This window comes from Phalacrocorax aristotelis, chromosome 4 (assembly GCF_949628215.1).
Source record: "Phalacrocorax aristotelis chromosome 4, bGulAri2.1, whole genome shotgun sequence".
Lineage (NCBI taxonomy): Eukaryota > Metazoa > Chordata > Aves > Suliformes > Phalacrocoracidae > Phalacrocorax > Phalacrocorax aristotelis.
In genome coordinates this window covers 7169018-7187330 of record NC_134279.1, presented here as the reverse complement: position 1 = coordinate 7187330, position 18313 = coordinate 7169018, and the positions used below count along the sequence as shown (strand labels likewise).

The 18313-nt window shown below is 37.4% G+C and overlaps 1 protein-coding gene across 16 annotated transcripts in view; it reads right to left on the bottom strand.

The window, feature by feature from the left end:
* Positions 1-18313, bottom strand: part of BLTP1 (bridge-like lipid transfer protein family member 1) — a 125138-nt gene that overhangs the window by 52540 nt on the left and 54285 nt on the right. For 15 of the 16 annotated variants that reach the window (XM_075090199.1, XM_075090183.1, XM_075090188.1 and 12 more), the window contains exons 29-44: positions 18242-18312; positions 17616-17789; positions 17147-17267; positions 16123-16269; positions 15614-15741; positions 14973-15175; positions 12716-12913; positions 11813-12024; positions 11328-11479; positions 10280-10430; positions 8986-9138; positions 7535-7775; positions 5487-5635; positions 3358-3577; positions 2288-2446; positions 406-581 (exon numbers count right to left, since the gene is read on the bottom strand). In XM_075090199.1, the coding sequence (XP_074946300.1) occupies positions 406-581; positions 2288-2446; positions 3358-3577; positions 5487-5635; positions 7535-7775; positions 8986-9138; positions 10280-10430; positions 11328-11479; positions 11813-12024; positions 12716-12913; positions 14973-15175; positions 15614-15741; positions 16123-16269; positions 17147-17267; positions 17616-17789; positions 18242-18312 (2655 nt within the window). The remainder of the gene's footprint in view (positions 1-405; positions 582-2287; positions 2447-3357; positions 3578-5486; positions 5636-7534; positions 7776-8985; positions 9139-10279; positions 10431-11327; positions 11480-11812; positions 12025-12715; positions 12914-14972; positions 15176-15613; positions 15742-16122; positions 16270-17146; positions 17268-17615; positions 17790-18241; position 18313) is intronic. The other variant, XM_075090184.1, reaches the window with a different exon arrangement.

The window sequence follows — 18313 nt, the reverse complement described above, 5'->3', positions numbered from 1 at the left end:
TGCTGTAAAACAGAAAGAAGGGGGATAAAAAGGAGAAGCTTTATGGATTTTCTAGGTAAAATGACTGACTACACAGCAAGCTAGCTTTGAATACTTCACTATGGGAGCAAGATTTATGCATGCTCCCCTCAGTAAAAAGTACTCTGGAGAACTAGATTAATCTTATAAGTGCTCCAGTATGCTCTTTGAAATTATAAAACAATGCTCTATTAGTCACCATTCATAACATTTGTTAAGGGACACCTCAAAGGTTTCTCCAGCCTTTCATGTCTGCACAGCAACATCTAAGAAACGTGTACAAAACCAGGATAACATTTTCATTGCTGTGGGATCTTTCTTTTTTCTTAAAATAATAACTAGTTTTTTCCTACAGAACTCCACAGTACATCAGCAAACCACCCCTACCTGCGCATCTGCTAGCTGGACAGCAGGAAACCCCTGGTTACCCTCTTCTACACCTGCGATGTCGTCCTGACTGGTGCTGTGCTGTGAGTGTGTGCCATCCAGGGTGTTCTGGTCACTAGACAACACTGTGTTGAAGTCTGAGGCAGAGGGTATCGTAGGAAGATTGGGTGCCACACCTGAAAAATAAATACTGATGGAACACTAACACCACAGCAAATTTTAACACCACCAACTCAGCAATTTATTCAGCAAGGTTAATTATATAGAAACACATGCCATACACATAGAAAGTCAGAGTCCTAGTCAGGTCTATAACCTCACAAAAGTGGCATTCAGGATAAAGAAACAGTCTGATATTGCTGAAACAGGTAATAAATATAGAGATAATCCAACTCATATTTGGGAAGCACAAAAATATTTCCATATTTTTGTTCTCCTTCTCAAGGCCTTTTGTCTGTATTGTGTTCTATAGGGTACTTAACTCCTGTTTAAACTGAAATAGTTCATAGGCTGAGTAGCTATACCATCAACAAAAAGCAAAGATTATGCCCAGTTGCAGGTATTTGCTTTTCTTTTTCAGTGTGCTACAGGCTTCTGGGTTTTGTTAGTCCCAGTGCAAGATCCACTAATGAGATCTCCATAGATTAGTCTCTAGCCAAATATGCTATTCATAAAAATAGCTACGGACAACAACTTCCCTGCAGTTGCTCTACTCACAATCAGACTTGCAGCCCAAGGGCAGAGTGATGCTGAATCGCCTGCATCTTGAGCCTGGACTGGACCCAACCTCCATGAGACAGAGCGGCTCTGCCAATGTAAATTAATCCTGATTCTCCAAAACTCAAGCTTACAGCACTGATCAGAGAGCCATATGACTACACACCTCCACAGAAAAATGGTTTGGATAGATCTGTGGCCAAGTTACATCACTAAGTCTTAACTTCAGGAACATGAGCTCATGAAAAAAACTGTTATAGTTTCAGTAGGAAAAAAAATGCAGCTTTTTCTGGGGGAAAAAAAATAAAAAAAAATAAGAATTGCAAGCTATACTTCTACCCTATGAGTCTTTCTGCAAAGAAACACGTTCCAGTTTACAGAGGAGCCACACCAGTTAAGCAGTATGTACAGCACAAAGATGTTTTGTAGCATCAGACTATTTGTTCAGTATTAAAACCAAATTAAAACAACTTATTATTGCCTAAGATTAATACATTACAGTTGAAAGACTGTTAATAGAAGAAACATTGAAATTTATTCTTAGTGAAGATGAAAATTAAGATACACACGTTTGAGGATTATGAATGACGACAGGCTTACAAGAATTAATAGATAAGCTGCACTAAGTTGTTACGTATCTGTTTCTTTAATACACTTAAGACTTTCAGTAATGCATATTTTCTTTTCTCCATTCCCTTACACCAGCTGACCACTTCCCATCCCTGAAGAACCACTTTACTCTCAAAATAGATGCTTATGTTTTATCTCAAAACTGAACCTAGAAAGAGCAAGGATTCCAATGTACAAAATGCTTCTTACAGAAACAGCATACGCAAAAGAGATTAAAAGAAACTAACAAAATCCAACGGAACTCTGCAACTAAGGATGGTTTTACGGCTTAGCATTTTTGTTGCTACACACAGTTTTGGAAGCTACATTTACAGTAAGAAAGAGCTAAAATTTTGGAGGCAGCGTGAGAGAAGTAAAAACAACAGTTTTCCTTAAATCACATTTGTTCAATTTCCAGTTTGCTGTAAGTCCCACAAATAATATTTACATCTGTTTAATATAAGTCCCTTGCTCAATTACTTTCAGAAAGAATGGGGTAAACACAGGAACAGCCAACCCAGAATAATCTCTTCAATTCAGCTGTAATTAGCAATACCTGTTGGAAGACTGTTGTGTCCAGATTTGGTGGCCGGACTTTCTTGTACAACACTTCCTCTGTTGCCCACAGCATTGGACATCCAGTTATAGAAACTCACAGAAGATGGTTCAGACAGCAAAGGATGTTCAGATAACATGTCTGTGGCCACAGTATTTCCTATACAGATAAATCAGAAGCTTTAGCATTTATTGTAGCGAAGTCAGCAAAAAACAGGAAGACAACATAGTTTTACTGACAGTACATATTTACTATTAAAATAAGCCTAATGCTCAAGGTTTATTCCAGTAAACGACGTGTCAAACAGCACTACAGGTGCTACCACAGAAGTTATACTACAACACTAATGGATGTTGCACTGCAAGCGTCTTTGCATTTGTTCATCTCTACCATTAATTAGAAGAAAGGAATCATTAAGAAACCAAAATACCTTTTTTTCGGAATAATATTTCATTCCCTGACAGCAAAGGAGAGAGGTTTTAGAGAAAACAGTATCAAACTTCTCTGTTTTTCTTTATAAAAATTGTAACAATGCACTCTGAACAATAATAGAGAGCATAAACATTTCAATGTATGTATTTCAGACTTCTACAAAACACAGTTTTTCAAAAGACCATCAGTACATATCTGCAAATTATTATACACAAACTAAGCTACTGGAGCTTTAGTTTTAGTCCACTTTTTGAGCTACTTACAAGGTCAAGAAAAAATGACAAATACAGGATGATCACTTCATTTCCTTGCTCATTCAAAAAGACTCAGTTAAGTAACTATGTATTACACTCAAAAAGTAGTAAGCCTAAGTAAAAGGAAAATATTTAATTTATTTTGTTAGCTGTGATTTCTTTTCCAAACCTGATGTACTCGCTATTTGCTTCTAGGAAATGGTACGGTGCAGCGATGTCTAGGAACTGCTATTAAAAACTATGATTTGGGGCGGGGTGGGGGAGGAATTGGGATCTTAAACACAAATGGTAACTCATAGTGAAAACATAGTACTTTTTCTAAATCATTAAAATAAAATCAATCCTCCCTTCTCCTCCCTTTAGCTTACTTACGCTACATCATACCTGTTCTTGTTAAAGAACTACTTTTAACTGCTGTTGTACTCCTTTGAGGAGTCCCTTCCAAAAGATTATGCAGGCTAGGAAAACTCCCAGTAAGGTAGCTGAGCAGGCTCTCTTTTCTTGGACTTTCTTTGACTGCCATTCCAGAACGGCCAACGTGCACTGGTGAATCTGTAGCTGTATCTCCACTAGTGTAACTTAAGGAATGATATGGATGTATACCCTTGTGGAAAAAAAAACAAAGAAACTGGTCTGAATATAAGATCAGAACACAATAACCACAAAGTTCTCATCCTGCAAACTTTTGGACAAGTAGCACTTCACTTGGGGCAGGTCATATGCCATGCAGGTATTGTGCATAAAGGTGCTATTAAATTCTTAAGTATTAAAAAAAATTTATGCGTAAAAACAGTTGAAAAACCCAAACAAGTAACAAACAGAACTGCAGATATGTAGAATTCACCTACAGCAAGTCTACAGAAGGAACAGTACATACTACTGAATAGGAGCCTTGTTTGCATTTGGTCTTTTTCTAAAGACCAAGTCCCTTCCATCCCCAGAATGATGGTAAATGTAGCCTCTGGGGAAGATGAAGAATGGAAGCTGGGGACTTCTAGCACCAAGAGGAAGGTTCCTGGTCCACTTAAAGGCTTAAAACTATGAAACAGGTTCTCTACCTTCAAAACTGAAGAGCCAAATGTGCCTTCAAGCAAAACATCTGGGCCACCTATCCCTAAACCATGCAAGACCACCAGGAGGGAGCAGTAAGTGATAGTAGCGGGCAATTATCCGCTACAGGGGCCAAACGTGCCAGTATATGCTGGGCTCCAACCAGCTGGAAAACAGTTTTGCAGAAAAGGACTTGGGCGACCTGGTGGGCATCAAGTTGAACGTGAGGCAGCAGTGTGCCTGTGCCGGGCTGTCCGGCCTGGGCTGCATTAAAGAGCAAGTTCCCAACAGTTCAAGGGAGGTGATCCTACCCCACCACTCAGCACTGGTGTGGCCACACCTGGAGTATTGTGTCCAGTTATGAGCTCCCCAGTACAAGAGAGAAATACTGGAGTCCAACAAAGGGCCGCTAAGATGATTAAGGGACCCTAGCATCTCTCGTATGAGAAAAGACTGAGGGAGCTGGGACTGTTCAGCCTAGGGAAGAGCAGGCTTAGCAGGGATCATCTTAATATATGTAAATACCTGAAGGGAGGATGCAAACATGACGGAGCCAGGCCCTTCTCACTGGTGCCCAGTGACAGGAACAGAGACAATGGGCACAAACTGAAACACAGCACATTCCCTCTGAACATCAGGAAACACTTTTTTACTGTGTAGGTGACTGAGTTTTGTCACAATTTATGGGTCTCCATCCTTGGAGATGTTCAAAAGCCATCTAGACAAAACCCTGGGCAACTGGCTCTAGGTGGCCCTGCTTGAGCAAGGGAGTTGGACAAGATGACGTACAAAAGTCCCTTTCAACCTCAGTCATTCTGTGAAAAACCACAGCTGAAAAGTAATCACTACAAGCAACCAAGTTGCCTAACATACATAGAGAAGACAACAAATGACAAAAAAAAACCCAAACCAAAACCAACCCCCCAACACCAAAAAAACCCCACCAAAAAACCTAAAACACACACACAAAACCAAAACAACTCCCAAAAACTCACAAACATTCACAGACTCTGCTCAGGAAGTAGCAATAAAAATAAAATCTTGCAGTTCTCTGTACAACTTGTGAAATAAAAAAACCCCACTAATTTTAATACAAGTTATTGAAGAGCTTTGCCAATCTTGTATTTTGTATGATGATAGTTAAATCCTCATTTCTGCTTCCATAAATACATTAAAAGCCAGAAAAGTTAATGTACACCCTTAAATGATGCACATACATATCATTTTTAAACGTGGCTCTGAAGTTAATTGGCAAGAAAAAAAAAACAAACAGGTGTAGAATACAGACCAACTGATCAAGCATCACTTTTATAAGGTGAGGAGCATACCTTCCATGTGTTACGGTTCTAGGTAGTTATAGTTATGTTTTAGACAAGCATTTATTCATCTGCAAGCTACAGAACTGCTTCAAAACAGGTCAGCTACAAACCAGTTTCCACTCGTGCAGAGTGTTAAAAACTTACCTTTATCTTCAGAACAGAATCACTGTGAGTGTGAGTCTTGGATAATTTCCTCATGATCTCAGCACCAGTTACAGGCCCAGAAGAGCCACCAGCAGGTGGAGGGCGATGAGCTGTTCCTTCTAGGAGCATTGTATGCTCACTGACGGTAGCTGGAACCAAGCAAAGAATTTTTCTCATTTGTATATATATGGGGAAACAAGGTTAGCTATTATTAGGTACCTTTATTTACAAGCAGTCATGGACTTCCAAATTCTGACACACACCTACACACAGCTGTCATGGGAATTCAAGGGAATTTTAAGACAAATAAGAAAACCTCAGACATACTGGATTTTGTTTAATACAAAATCTTAGTACAAATCTTTTTGTCCTTCTAATATCATACAAATGTTGCTCTGTGCTACAGATCAAAAGGAAGGTGCCAAATATCACTGATTTTGCTCACTCTGGTATGGCTGATCATTTTTTGAATTAAGATACTTATATTTGTGTGAGTTCCATCTATAAGTAAATCTACACAAGGCGGCCATATTGTCATTGTCAAAATTCTCGGTGAAAAACAGAAGACTATGGACAGGTGAAAAAAAATTTAAGTACTTCACTGGTCTGTTTCTGCTCTACCAAAGCAGGTATTTCAGAGAAGGGGGCAAAAATTTGCATCATACTGTACATTACATACAGGTTTTATGCACAAACATCTTTGGTTTTGCTGTCTTTAAGCTGCCTGGCTTTTAATCAAAAGCAGATTCTCCTCCTGATTATTATTTTTTTTTTTAACCTCAATGTTACATAATTCTTACTTGAGAAAAGAAAAACAAATGCTGTCTTTCTGAAAGCAGTAACATTGTATAGAGATGCTACAAACACAAAAAACCTAAGTCAACTCAAGACAGCAAAACAGAGTGCTCCAACAACATGTATTTATTTATGCCCTTCCTTTCAGTGATTCTTAAGTCAGCTCTATATCAAATACAAAGCTAAATCAGTAGCTTATGTTAAATTGGCAATGTGTAAGCTGGCAACAGAAATCTACCATATATGAAGTAGTAAAAATGAGAAAAAACATTTTTTATGAAAATACATCTTTACAAAGGACAAATAAGAAGGTGGGTTTGAAGCTATACCTGGAAGAATGTACAGAATTGCACGTTACAGTTTTTAACTGAAGTCAGAAGCTGCACAACAAAATCCTAATTGCAAGCTAGCAAATAATTAAGTTGATGTATTTTGTGCAGAAAATAACAAGACAAAGCATGTGAAGAAAGAGAAGTCTCCTGCTTTGTTTTTCCCCAAACAAGTAAGGATTATGGTAATACTATAATTACAATTGTCAGCAGCTGTTTCAAAATGAAGATGATTCTAAAAAAGCAACTTGATGATTGTCCTGGTTTCAGCTGCGATAAAATTCTTTTTCCTCCTAGTAGCTGGTATAGTGCTGTGAAAGCACAGCACTATATTTGGTATGAGAATAACGTTGATAACATGCTGATGTTTTAGTTGTTGCTAAGCAGTGCTTACACTAGCCAAGGATTTTTCCAGCCTCCCATGCTCGGCCAGGTGCAGGAGAAGCTGGGAGGCGAGGCAACACGGCCAGGACAGCTGACCCCAACTGGCCAAAGGGATATCCCGTACCATAGGACACCATGCTCAGTATATAAAGCTGGGGGAAGAAGAGGGAAGGCGGGGACAGGCTGGGCATCGGTTGGTGGGTGGTGAGCAATTGTATCGTGCATCACTTGCCTTGTATATTATTATTATTATTACTATGGCTACTATTTTACTTTATTTTATTTCAATTATTGAACTGTTCTTATCTTAACCCACAAGTTTTGTCTCTTTTACTCTTCCAATTCTCTCCCCCATCCCACCGGCTGTGGGGAGTGAATGAGTGGCTGTGTGCTGTTTAGCTGCTGGCTAGGGTTAAACTGCAACGATTCTAAAAAAGAATATAATGTATTCAAGCATTAAAACTAAAGAAGATACAAATGATCTGAGAGGAGCTACTTGTCCCTATGATCATTTATGGAGACAGAACACCACCAAAATACCTGCATCAAATTCAAACTCTGCCCCATCAGCACTTGTGTCACTCTGAAGACCCCCTCCGTTGTCTAATCCGAGTCCATCCTCATGCTCGTGGCAGGCATTTGCCTGCAATTTCACTGGCTGAGCTGGTCTGTGTAAGCTGACTCCTTTAAAAGCTGGGGTCACCACAATGAACTTCATCCACTGCCTTGCTAGGGCAACTAGACCTTTCTTTAAGGTTACTAAGGCAGGAAGACCATCGCTCTTGAAAAAAAGAAAAACAAAAATTAAAAATGCTTATCACAGCATTTTAAAGTAAATGGGGAAAAACCAGTCACACCTCCCTTAAACCTTCATACTCAAGAGACTTATGATGGAAACACGCTGGCACCACACAGCATCCATTCAGATATAAATAGCCATAGGGCTAACAGATAAGAATTACAGCTTCACTGAACTCAGTCAATACATTGATTCACACGACCTGAGGATGTAGCCCATGGGGCCAAAGAAAACCAACAGGAAACAGCTTTATTAAACATGAAACTAAAAATACTTAAGTAATTATAAGGCTCTCAACTATGGACTAAATATCACAGCAGCACTAGCCTGACTGTAGAAACAGAACTGAAATTAAAGATGAGGTTTCTTCCATTGTTGGTAAGCAGTGTTTTACAAACATTAATTTGAGGCAAAAAAAACCCAGGGATTTTTTTGATTACATCATTGAATTGTGATCAAGAAAAAAAAAAAAGCTGCTTATTTTGACCACAAATCAAACAGTGCTATTTCTGTCACAAATTGTGCTATTTCTGATCACTGGGCTCTCAGCTGAATATGTTGAAAAATGTGATGTTTAAATCTGACAGCCATGGAATTAGATTATGAAAATGACACAAAATCAGGAACAAACACTCCTCCTTATGCCTAATTTGTTTGTTCAAACCATTATTTACCACTATAATCCAGACATTTACATTCTAAAGCCACCAAGAAAAAGATTAGATTCTTCAGCCTTAAGGTTTCTCTTTTCTTAAGCTGTCTGCATTATCCAAGTATTTCTAGAAGACATGAAAACTAGTTCTGGAGGAGAGAATTTGGAATAAGCTAATCAGTCCACACACTTGCCTTAATAATTGAGATTTATTTGATTTTAAAACTACAGATGCCAATTTTTACTACTTTGCTGTTATCTTTAAGAAAAAAGGCCATTAACAATTTTAAAGACATGCCTATTTGGTTTCTGAGTTCTCATGTATTTACTAATAAAATAGCTCAATAAAAATTTTACATATACACAACAAAAACAGCAGATCTGAAAGAAAATGAAATGAGCAAAGCAGTATCTGTTTATCAATTTAAAGATTTACGCATTTGTCAACTTTCCCTAAACTGTTACCTAATTTAAGACATTAGAATTGGTACATTTGAAATTAACACATGGAGTTATTTCAGTTTTTACAGGGTAACTCACCATGGTGGCATCCTCAATAATGGAGTAATTCGCTTGATGAAGGTAATGGTGCAATATATTACACAGTAAACAAGAAGGGTTTTCTTGCAAGAAACGAGCCACTTTGGTAAGCCTGTTGTACTTGCTTCTCAGAGGAAAATGCACGCTTTTATTCTAGATAAAGATGTAACAACTTTTCACATATGTGTTCATACTTGCAAACAGAATACACGCATGAACTGCAAGATTTCACCTGGGATATCACAAACTTCTAACCCCATTTGGAACTTCTGCAACAAACATTTGCCACACAGATACCAACCTTATTTTAATTACTGGTACGTGAAAAATCATACTTGATGCTTATTTATTTATATGATGTAAGAAACCAGAAGGCTGGATTCAAATAGCAGACTTCGTAAAGTTACCTCTGGACAAACAAATATATATTCACAGCTAGCCGAGATTCAAAAAACACCTGTTTATTCCTAGCTAATGAAAAAAACAGGTACTTTCCTAATTTGGATAATGCTAGAAAAAGGGTAAGAAAAGATATAGGAAGGGAGGTAGCAATAAGAGACTGATGCAAAGAACGATTTTTGAGTATAGCAGAAAACTAGCTTGACACTAAGCTTGTCAATCTTACAGTGTAAGACAGGATCTCAACAATGGGTATCACCCCAAAATCTTCCCACTAGATGGTGCTAGGTTAACAAACAGCAGAAAACTGCCGCACACATGAAAGCTCCGTCGCAAATCACAGTAACACCCCATTTGTCACAAAAGCTCTACCAATCCTAGTTTTCAACAAAAAATTTGTTTATTTTGCATTATTTGCTAGAATGTTTCACCCTCACGACGCTTGTCCTCCCTTCCTCTAACAAGCGGGCCCAGTAAACACAATGATTAGGTACACTGCAGGAGCACAGAAATTCACATTTTCTCCCAAAAGATACCCTGAATATTTCATAATTCATCACACTTTGATATTTCATAAGATATATCAGATGCTACAGCCATATTTCTTACTCTTCCCTTTCCAAAGGCAGAAGCTCCAGTTATTTTACCTGGAGATGCACTCCTGTAAGAAGCACAAGACTTCCTCACTAGTAACAGCTGAATTTTTTTTCCACTGAAATTAGGTTCTGTACAAAAACCACAGGTAGTGAGTTCTTGTGACCAGTTCTGGAAGTAAAGGCTCATATGAGGTGCTCTAAGTTTGTCAGTGAAAATACCCAGAATCCCAAAGAAATATATGTTACATATTACACTGCTCTGTTCTGACATGCCTATTGATTTTATAAAGGTCATTTACCTCTAAAGCTTCTGTCATAATGCAACCCATCACAGCACAGATTCGCAGGGTTCCTTCAGTTTCTAATTTATTTAATGACGATTTCACTTGATCAATGGGAACAAGCCAAGCACCAACTGCAGGTGTTGCAGTACTCAGGAGGTTCAGCTGCCTATTGAGAAAAACAAAAAGAATTAAGTATTCACGTTCCGCAGCAGCAATTTGCAAGATTTTCTAATGTTGTTATGAATGACATTCAAATAGGTGCAATATGACAGAACAAGGTCACAAAGTAACAAACACAGACTTATTGCCCAGAAAATCAAAACTGGCAAAAAATACCTAAGGCAGGTTAAGTTTTACACGCTCACACACTCATGATTCCATCTGCTCCTGCTACTCCCTCCTCTTCCCATTTGTATCGCCTACTGAAATAATCCAGTTTGAAATTTTCATCACTGACTGAATCCCACATTAACTGTTACACGATACGTCATGAAGGACTTTTGCTGAAGGGCTGAGGCAAGAATATTGAGAAAATAACAGAGTATTTTCTAACTTGTAGCTCGATGCTGAGCTTAAACTACTGACAGATAAGAATATTTGGCTTGTTGTACAAATGCAATATAAAAAACTATCTTAGAAGGATTTATTTGGAACTTTATAGTGCGATGGCAACAAGATTGTGAGTTAAGCATCAGGTTGAATAGCAACAGCACTGAGTAGTTCTCTTCTCTAGCATCTCTCCTACCCAAAACAAATACCCACCCCTGCCTTTCTCCTTCACACATTTCAGTATCACTGAAAGTTTTCTGTTGGTTGTTGGGGGTGTTTTTACCTTTCTTTTCTTCTTTTAATTATATCTAACTAAAAATTTTCTAGCAAAGCTTCCACATAAATGACAATAAAAACCCAAAGCAAGAGTTAACATGATATATATAAAATCCATTTTCACTTCCAGAGAAGCTTCAAAAATTATTGAATTTACATTCAGAATCTACCCACGACAACTGCAGTTTAACAAAGCAGAACTGTCATTTTCTTTCTCTTAAATCAGGTGAAATTATACCTTGAAAATATATGGGCTGGAGAGCGCACATTGGTAGGGGCTGCAAAACTAAACCAAATTTCTTTGATCGTTAGCTTCATGCTGCAAGAGTCAGGGGGAGGAGGCATCAAGGGTATATCTTTTTTCAGATCATCAGATTCAACCCCTTCATCCTTAAAAAAGGAAACACATCAGTCAAAAGTGAGATTGTTTTCCAAAATGATTGCACTGAAAGGCAGTAACATACCATACTGTACACTGTTCATAAGGAACAGTTTCACATGCATTTAGGCAGAGAAAAACAAACTAACGCTGTCCACCAACTCTGCCAAGACAATACCAGAGGCTCTTGCAGAAAGCTGGAAGTTTAGTGTGCAAGCAGACAGTATGAATTCAGCTGGCACGACATCTGTTAAATCATCAATTTCTTATTATGAACATTAACCATTTTAAAAAAAGAAAAAAATCAACCCGAGACCAATCATTTCTACATAGTATGTACATACCTGCTCATCTGAAACTGAATTTCCATTAATATCTGAGGAGGGACTTATTCTATCACAAGGAAGGTTATCATCAGACACATCAGTATTATAACCGCTACCAGTTGGAGAATCTGAAGAGTTATTTGATGCAAGCAGTCCACCTCTCTCTGTATCTCTTGATTTACCCATGACTCCAAATGTATTATACAATACCGCTCCAGATTGCCTTCCTCCTATAAAACACCCACCAAGACTGTAAATGTTTGCTCTGCATAAGCTCTGTAGGTTATGTCCCATTGAAAAGATATGCAATTAAGATGAGAAGTACATACGATTTTGGTTAAACAAGGTGCATTACCATTTTACACATCAATTTATCACTACAATTTTTATACAACAATTTAACAGCTAGTGTAGAGCTTCTGATAGTTTGTTCCAAGTAGATGAAAAGTACTTACATGAAGACTGTTTTTAAACACTATTCCCTGAAAAGAATGACTTGGATGACAGAAAATATATATACACTGGTTTTTCCCTTTTTCAAGCTAGCTTCCACCCCACCCCACCCCACCCCACCCCCCACCAAAAGCAAAAAAACTCCGGCGAAAAACTCTGTACAATTGCACGGTCATTTAAGTGATCAGTGAAAGCATCAATTTCTACCTTCAATTTAAGTTCATAAACTGCCGAAACTGGTTTATATAGAATTATTTCATACACTGTTATAAATGGTATTGATTACTAAAAGTTCCTTTACTGTATAATCTACTCCGTGATATCATTTATTTACAATAGACGTGTACTATTTAAAATCACCCATATTCCGCAATTTCTAATCACACAATTGCTAAACTGGAAGACCTAACAACACAATTGTTAGCAGTTTCATAAAGCAAAGTAATATAAAGCCTACATAAGCCTTACCTTTTATAGTCAAATTTTCAATTCCACACTCAAACATTATCCAACCCCACTTCTCTTGACTAGGACCAATTCGTGTTACATCTGGAACAGCTTGTTGATCTGTTTCATCCACAAAAGCAAACTCATCCAACTCTTCCAAAGTAAAAAGAACTTTTGATTTCCCAAAAGGAATAGCTGTTATTGCACAAGTTCCAATATCTGTAAAAACAAACATATTTACCTCTTCGTTACAAAATGAAAAAAAAAAAACAAAAAACCCCAAACCTTACGTCTTCAAATAGCTCTCTGAAGTTTACAGTCTTCTGGGAGTGTTGCCCCTTTAACATTCCTCAAATTGGGGCAGGGGGGAGAAATAAAGAAAAAAAACCAAAATTAAAGTACAAGCAAGAAAAAAAAGAAGGATAGTTTATGAAGTCTAAAAGCCTTCCTCCTGGTATGTTAATATGGGCAGCATAATTTTTAAGTTTGGAAAAAATATGGACTGAGAAACACAACGTTAAAGCTTGGAGGCATTCCCAATCCTAACACATCTGCCTTTTTCATCTTTTTGTAGAGTCATGGTTCCAAAGACATGTGTACAAACAAACTCTTCAGAGTTTTATCCAGAACTGGCAATTGGCCAGAAATTACTTTACAAAAAAGCTCATTCCTAGTAAGTACCTAAGGTTTAATAGCGTTAAACTAAAAATTAAGGTTTAATAGCGTTAAACTAAAAATTACAGCGTTACTGACAGTGCTTTTGGAGAATATGTCTTAGTAGAAATGCATTTGGTATTAACTATAGCATACTTGAAGGATATTTAAAAATAAATTTCTAATTTTAATTCAAAGACTGCTTCTTGGTTGGAAGCATGTCTATGTCTGTGTAGGGAGGATGTAAAGCGCTAAGCCTCACTGATTCCTAAGAAAACACAGACTCAGACAGTTTTTAATTCATTATGATCTTTGCTGTCTAAGACCCAGGAGGGTACTATGCCACCTTGATTTCTTTGATGTTAGGATGTAGCTTATATATAAATCCTTTCTTCTGGCGACATTTTTGAACGAACATGTTAAACAATTTTATGCCTATTGCCTATTAACTGACACACAGAGCTAAATGTCAAATATCTGAGGAAATGAGCTAGAGTCAATTTATATCCCTTCCAATCCTCACTCTCCACCCCCAGCTCAGAAGTGCAATCACTTTTGAAGTACACATGAAATGCTAAGATCCCTAGAAAGACATCTCTCAAACGTTTTAAATGGAAGATGATGAGTTTGCTTGGTTAGAATTCAAAAATCACTTGGCCATCTTGAATGTCTGCAACATACCTCACATAGGACACTACTGCTAAGATTCTACCCATAACTAAGTAAAAATAGAGTTCAGTGTTCTCTTACTGCTTTTGTTTTCCTCCAGCTTCCTTTGCTCACTCATCTTTGCACAGCAGTGGGCTGGGGGTGGGGTGGGTGGGTCTATCTTTATTGTTTATTGTGTGTTTTTCAATCAGACTTGTTTCACAGAGCACTTGCTCTTGTCCTAAAGATTCCTGTTCATTACGGGACAGAGTAAAACACGGCACTAACTGGTATAGATTCCGTCAAAATTGAATCAGTTTTAACAAAAACTGCCTCCACTTTTGGTCATCTTCTCCAGATTAGTTCTTCCAGGACCAGGAGTTACAGCAGCTGAATCTAATTCATAGCCTCTTGAAGGAATTTCCTTAATGCAAACAAGAAGGAAGATAACTGGGTAGATCTTATTTTCACTTTCAGAGTCGCTACAGTTAAAAATCTACAGTTTGTCATGCTGAAATTGCCAGTACAACAGGCAATTATAGCTATCTTGAAATGGTTAGAAAGTAGTAAGAAACCAAATCAGCGTAATTCAATTCCCTGCATCAGGTGACAAAAAACAGTAGCTGAAAAGAGATCAGGTGGGAGGAAGGGAGCCCAGGCCTGAAATTTTACCAGCGCATGTCAATATTTACAATGCAAGCCACTTGCCACACAAACTGCTTAGAAGTTCATCTTGATAGTTTTCACTTAGCCCACATTTAAGTCTAGCACTTCAGCAGAATAACAGGAAATAATTTGAGGAACTATCCTAAAATTCTTCTAGAGAATCTGCAAAATCTCCAGGTTCAAGTGTCTTTTTATGTGTGTTGATTAAAAAAAAAAACCAAAACACAACCAAACTACAAGGCCAACCATAACCATTTGCTTCTATGAAAACTGACATTTCCACAATTTAAAAAAATCCTAAAAGGTTTACCTGTTGTATCAAGGCCTCTAAGTTGTCCATGAACGCGATGGATGTTCAATTTAGCAGCAATTTCTTTCCCTTTTTCTGCTCCTGCATTGGATCTGAGTGAGCCAGAAGACTGAGGCTGCATTTTACTGGTTTGGATGTAACGCTCAAACGTAACAGAATTCCTCCCAGTTTCTGCATTGTTTGAAGTCTCCTCAACTATACCCCTTTGAATATAAGGGAGAAAAAACAATTGAGCCTACCTCAGATAGACATATTTCATTTGATTATTTCCTGTTTCAAATTTTAAGTGTTATTGACATAGCAGTGTTAAAAACAATTCTTTGTAAGATAGACAATACATATGCTTTGGTAGAAAAATTCTGAAAAACTTAATATTATCCTGCATGACATAAAAGCAAGAATGACTTAAAACTGACGTGCCAAAATTATTCCAAAATTATTCCTCCGTTTCTTAAAGAAACTGCAGTTCTAATTAGATATTAGAAGTTAATTTATAAAACACAGAAGATGCATTTAATTGCTAAACTCAGTCACGACTTTTTCAAATACTCTTCAGAACTGCAAAAAAATTGGCATCACTGTAAGTCTTCTGACTAACTTAAGAAGAAAGAGGTACAAATAGTGATATGTATTATTCTTACCTATTCATACGAACTTGCGTGGCAATTCTATCAAAACACAAAGCTACTAATGAAACATGAGTCACTGTTTTGCCAGAAGAAACCCCTGGGGATTCATCAACAGATGCTTGTAGTAAACACAGGTTCACCTACATGTAAAATCCCCCCCCCAAAAGTAAAGAAATTTAGAAAAAAAATGTTACATTAAGTACACATCACTAATTTCTAATACAACCTTGTCTTATACTTCTCAGTAAGGAGGGGGGTGGGGGGTGGAGATAAAACCATAACACCTAGATTATGTAAAAACATAATTTAAAGACATGGCAGTCAGTTATGCCTATAGTGGCTGTTACTTAACCTGCACACCTACCATAATAAAATTGAGCGGCTCCAAAACAGTCATCCTGTTCAAAACGTTAGTTACCTAGCACAAATACATAGCTTCACTTAAGCTTTTGGGGAACTAATAGGGATGCAAGATAAGGTTAACTTGTGAGGCGCATGTGTACTAAACAAAAAGTTGTTACCTTTGGTACAGTAACATTGGCCTGAAGACCTTTAATCGTCACATTATCTTGCTTGAGTGAGAGATTGGTCTGTGCTGGTCCCTGGTTTGTTGTTCCTGTAGTGGTAGTGTCTATTTTTGTTCCTCTAATATCCTGCTTTGAAGATAACTTGGAGGGGAGGAAAAAAATAATTTATTCTCGCTGAAACTCAGAGCGGCTAAGCTAAAGAGTAACAGGATAGTTTATTAGCACTGAAGCAGCAAGAGATTCTGACTTCATTTAAAGCACAATACCCTGATTTCTAGAACAAGGGCTGTAGCACTTACAGATACAGTAGGTTTAGACCCATCAGGGTACCAATGCCATTCTGCAGTAAACTTCTAATGACCAGATTTCAGCTGAAAGTTTGAGTTCTACATATATAACGTACATAGAACAACTTATTATGAAGTAAATAATTAGTGTCCACTAGCCTGTGTAGTCTAAGAAATTATACAATATAGATATGATCATTACCTTGGACAAAAACCCCTTCTAATTCTCTGGAACTGCCATACAATTCTAGTCAAGCTAATTTTTTTTAGGCTATCAGATGAACTGAAAAGAAGGCACATGCACTTTCACAGCTTAGTTTGAACTTTCCTCTACTTCACAGAGGCTATCTCCCTAATCACTGTAAAATAGTAAATGATGTATTGCTGATATGAATATAATACACAAAAATATTGTTATAGTAATTTCTAAGAACAGAATGTATGATCTCATGCAAATTACAGTAGCTACTGACTAGACTGTCCAAAAGAGAAAAACTTCACTTCAATCCTGAAAGAGAGATTTCTGATCACTGAAAGACAGTATGTAACAGTTGATTATAAAAACACACACACATTAAGCACAAGATAAAAATAAGTATGTATTCCAAATTAATAAAGCATTTAGCTCCTGTATCTCAAAACACTGAATTCAATTAAAACTTCTTCTATGTAAAATACAGAAAACAATACTCTCTCAAATCTTTGTCCATTTTTCTTGTTCCCTTTCTTACATTTTCTGAGAAGCTTGTTTTGCTGTTCTGAACAGCATCTCGAAGAACTTTGCAATGCAGATCATCGACGATTGCTGCTGGGTGTCGGGAGCTAGCACAGTGCACCATCGCTTCTATATACCTGTGAGAGGCAACAAGCCCACAGCAGACCATTTAAACTTCTAGTTTCACGTGACAAACCACCAATAATATTAATTTTTCTCTATATAGTGTTAATTAAAGTACTGACAGACATAAAGGGCACTCCCCAGATCATAACATAACGTTCTTATGCATAGAAGTATAACATTCTTCTAGCTTCTTCATGGGAAATGCAGAATTACATTCACTGGGCACAAGGGCCCACTGTTCCATCAGTCACATTATTCAATCCTTTTACCTAAACCTTTGCTGAACAAAACAGCTTTAATTTTAGACAATTTTTAGCGTAATCAATTAACATTGCAGTAATAAAAGTAAAATTAATTACCTATCCAGTGCTTCTGCTACAAGAGGAGTCAGAACTACATCTACAGTTCCTTTTACTTCTACTATTGCTGTTGTCCGTGTCTGGAAGACAGGGTGATCCAATGTCCATTCTTCTGTTATCGTTTCATCATCTGTATTTTCTGCAGACTTCTTTTCCAAAGGAGTATAAGGTGTACTAAACAAGTCAAATACACATTAATAATCTAGGTTTGTAAAAGAAATACAAAAGTGTCCTGGTATCAGGTTAATTTGTCACAAAATGCATATAATGGCAGGTTTCTTCTACTGCATAGCTTAGAAAGCGCACAGATACAACCCCAGGGCAAGGCCATTCCCTAGATTCAAGTTCAGCTTTTGGCAATGCAATGGACACTCACCATAAGCACCTGCAAATTATTCTAAATTAAGTTGCAGTTCATAATCTTGAAAACATATGAGTGAAATTATTTAATGCTTTCCAACACCAAACATTTTATAATAGGATACTCTGTTCTAAAGTAGAACCGCACTGAAAAGTACTGCTACAAATCAAATTTTGGAAGGGCTAGCAAAAGCCAAAATATTTAACATCAGGAAAATCCTACTCTTAAAAAATATGCTAATTATATTACGCAGTATTCAACTTACTTAGATGTTGATCCTGTAAGCTGCATGCCTCTGTCCAGTAATGAATTAGCTGTGAGACCCTGTTTAACAATC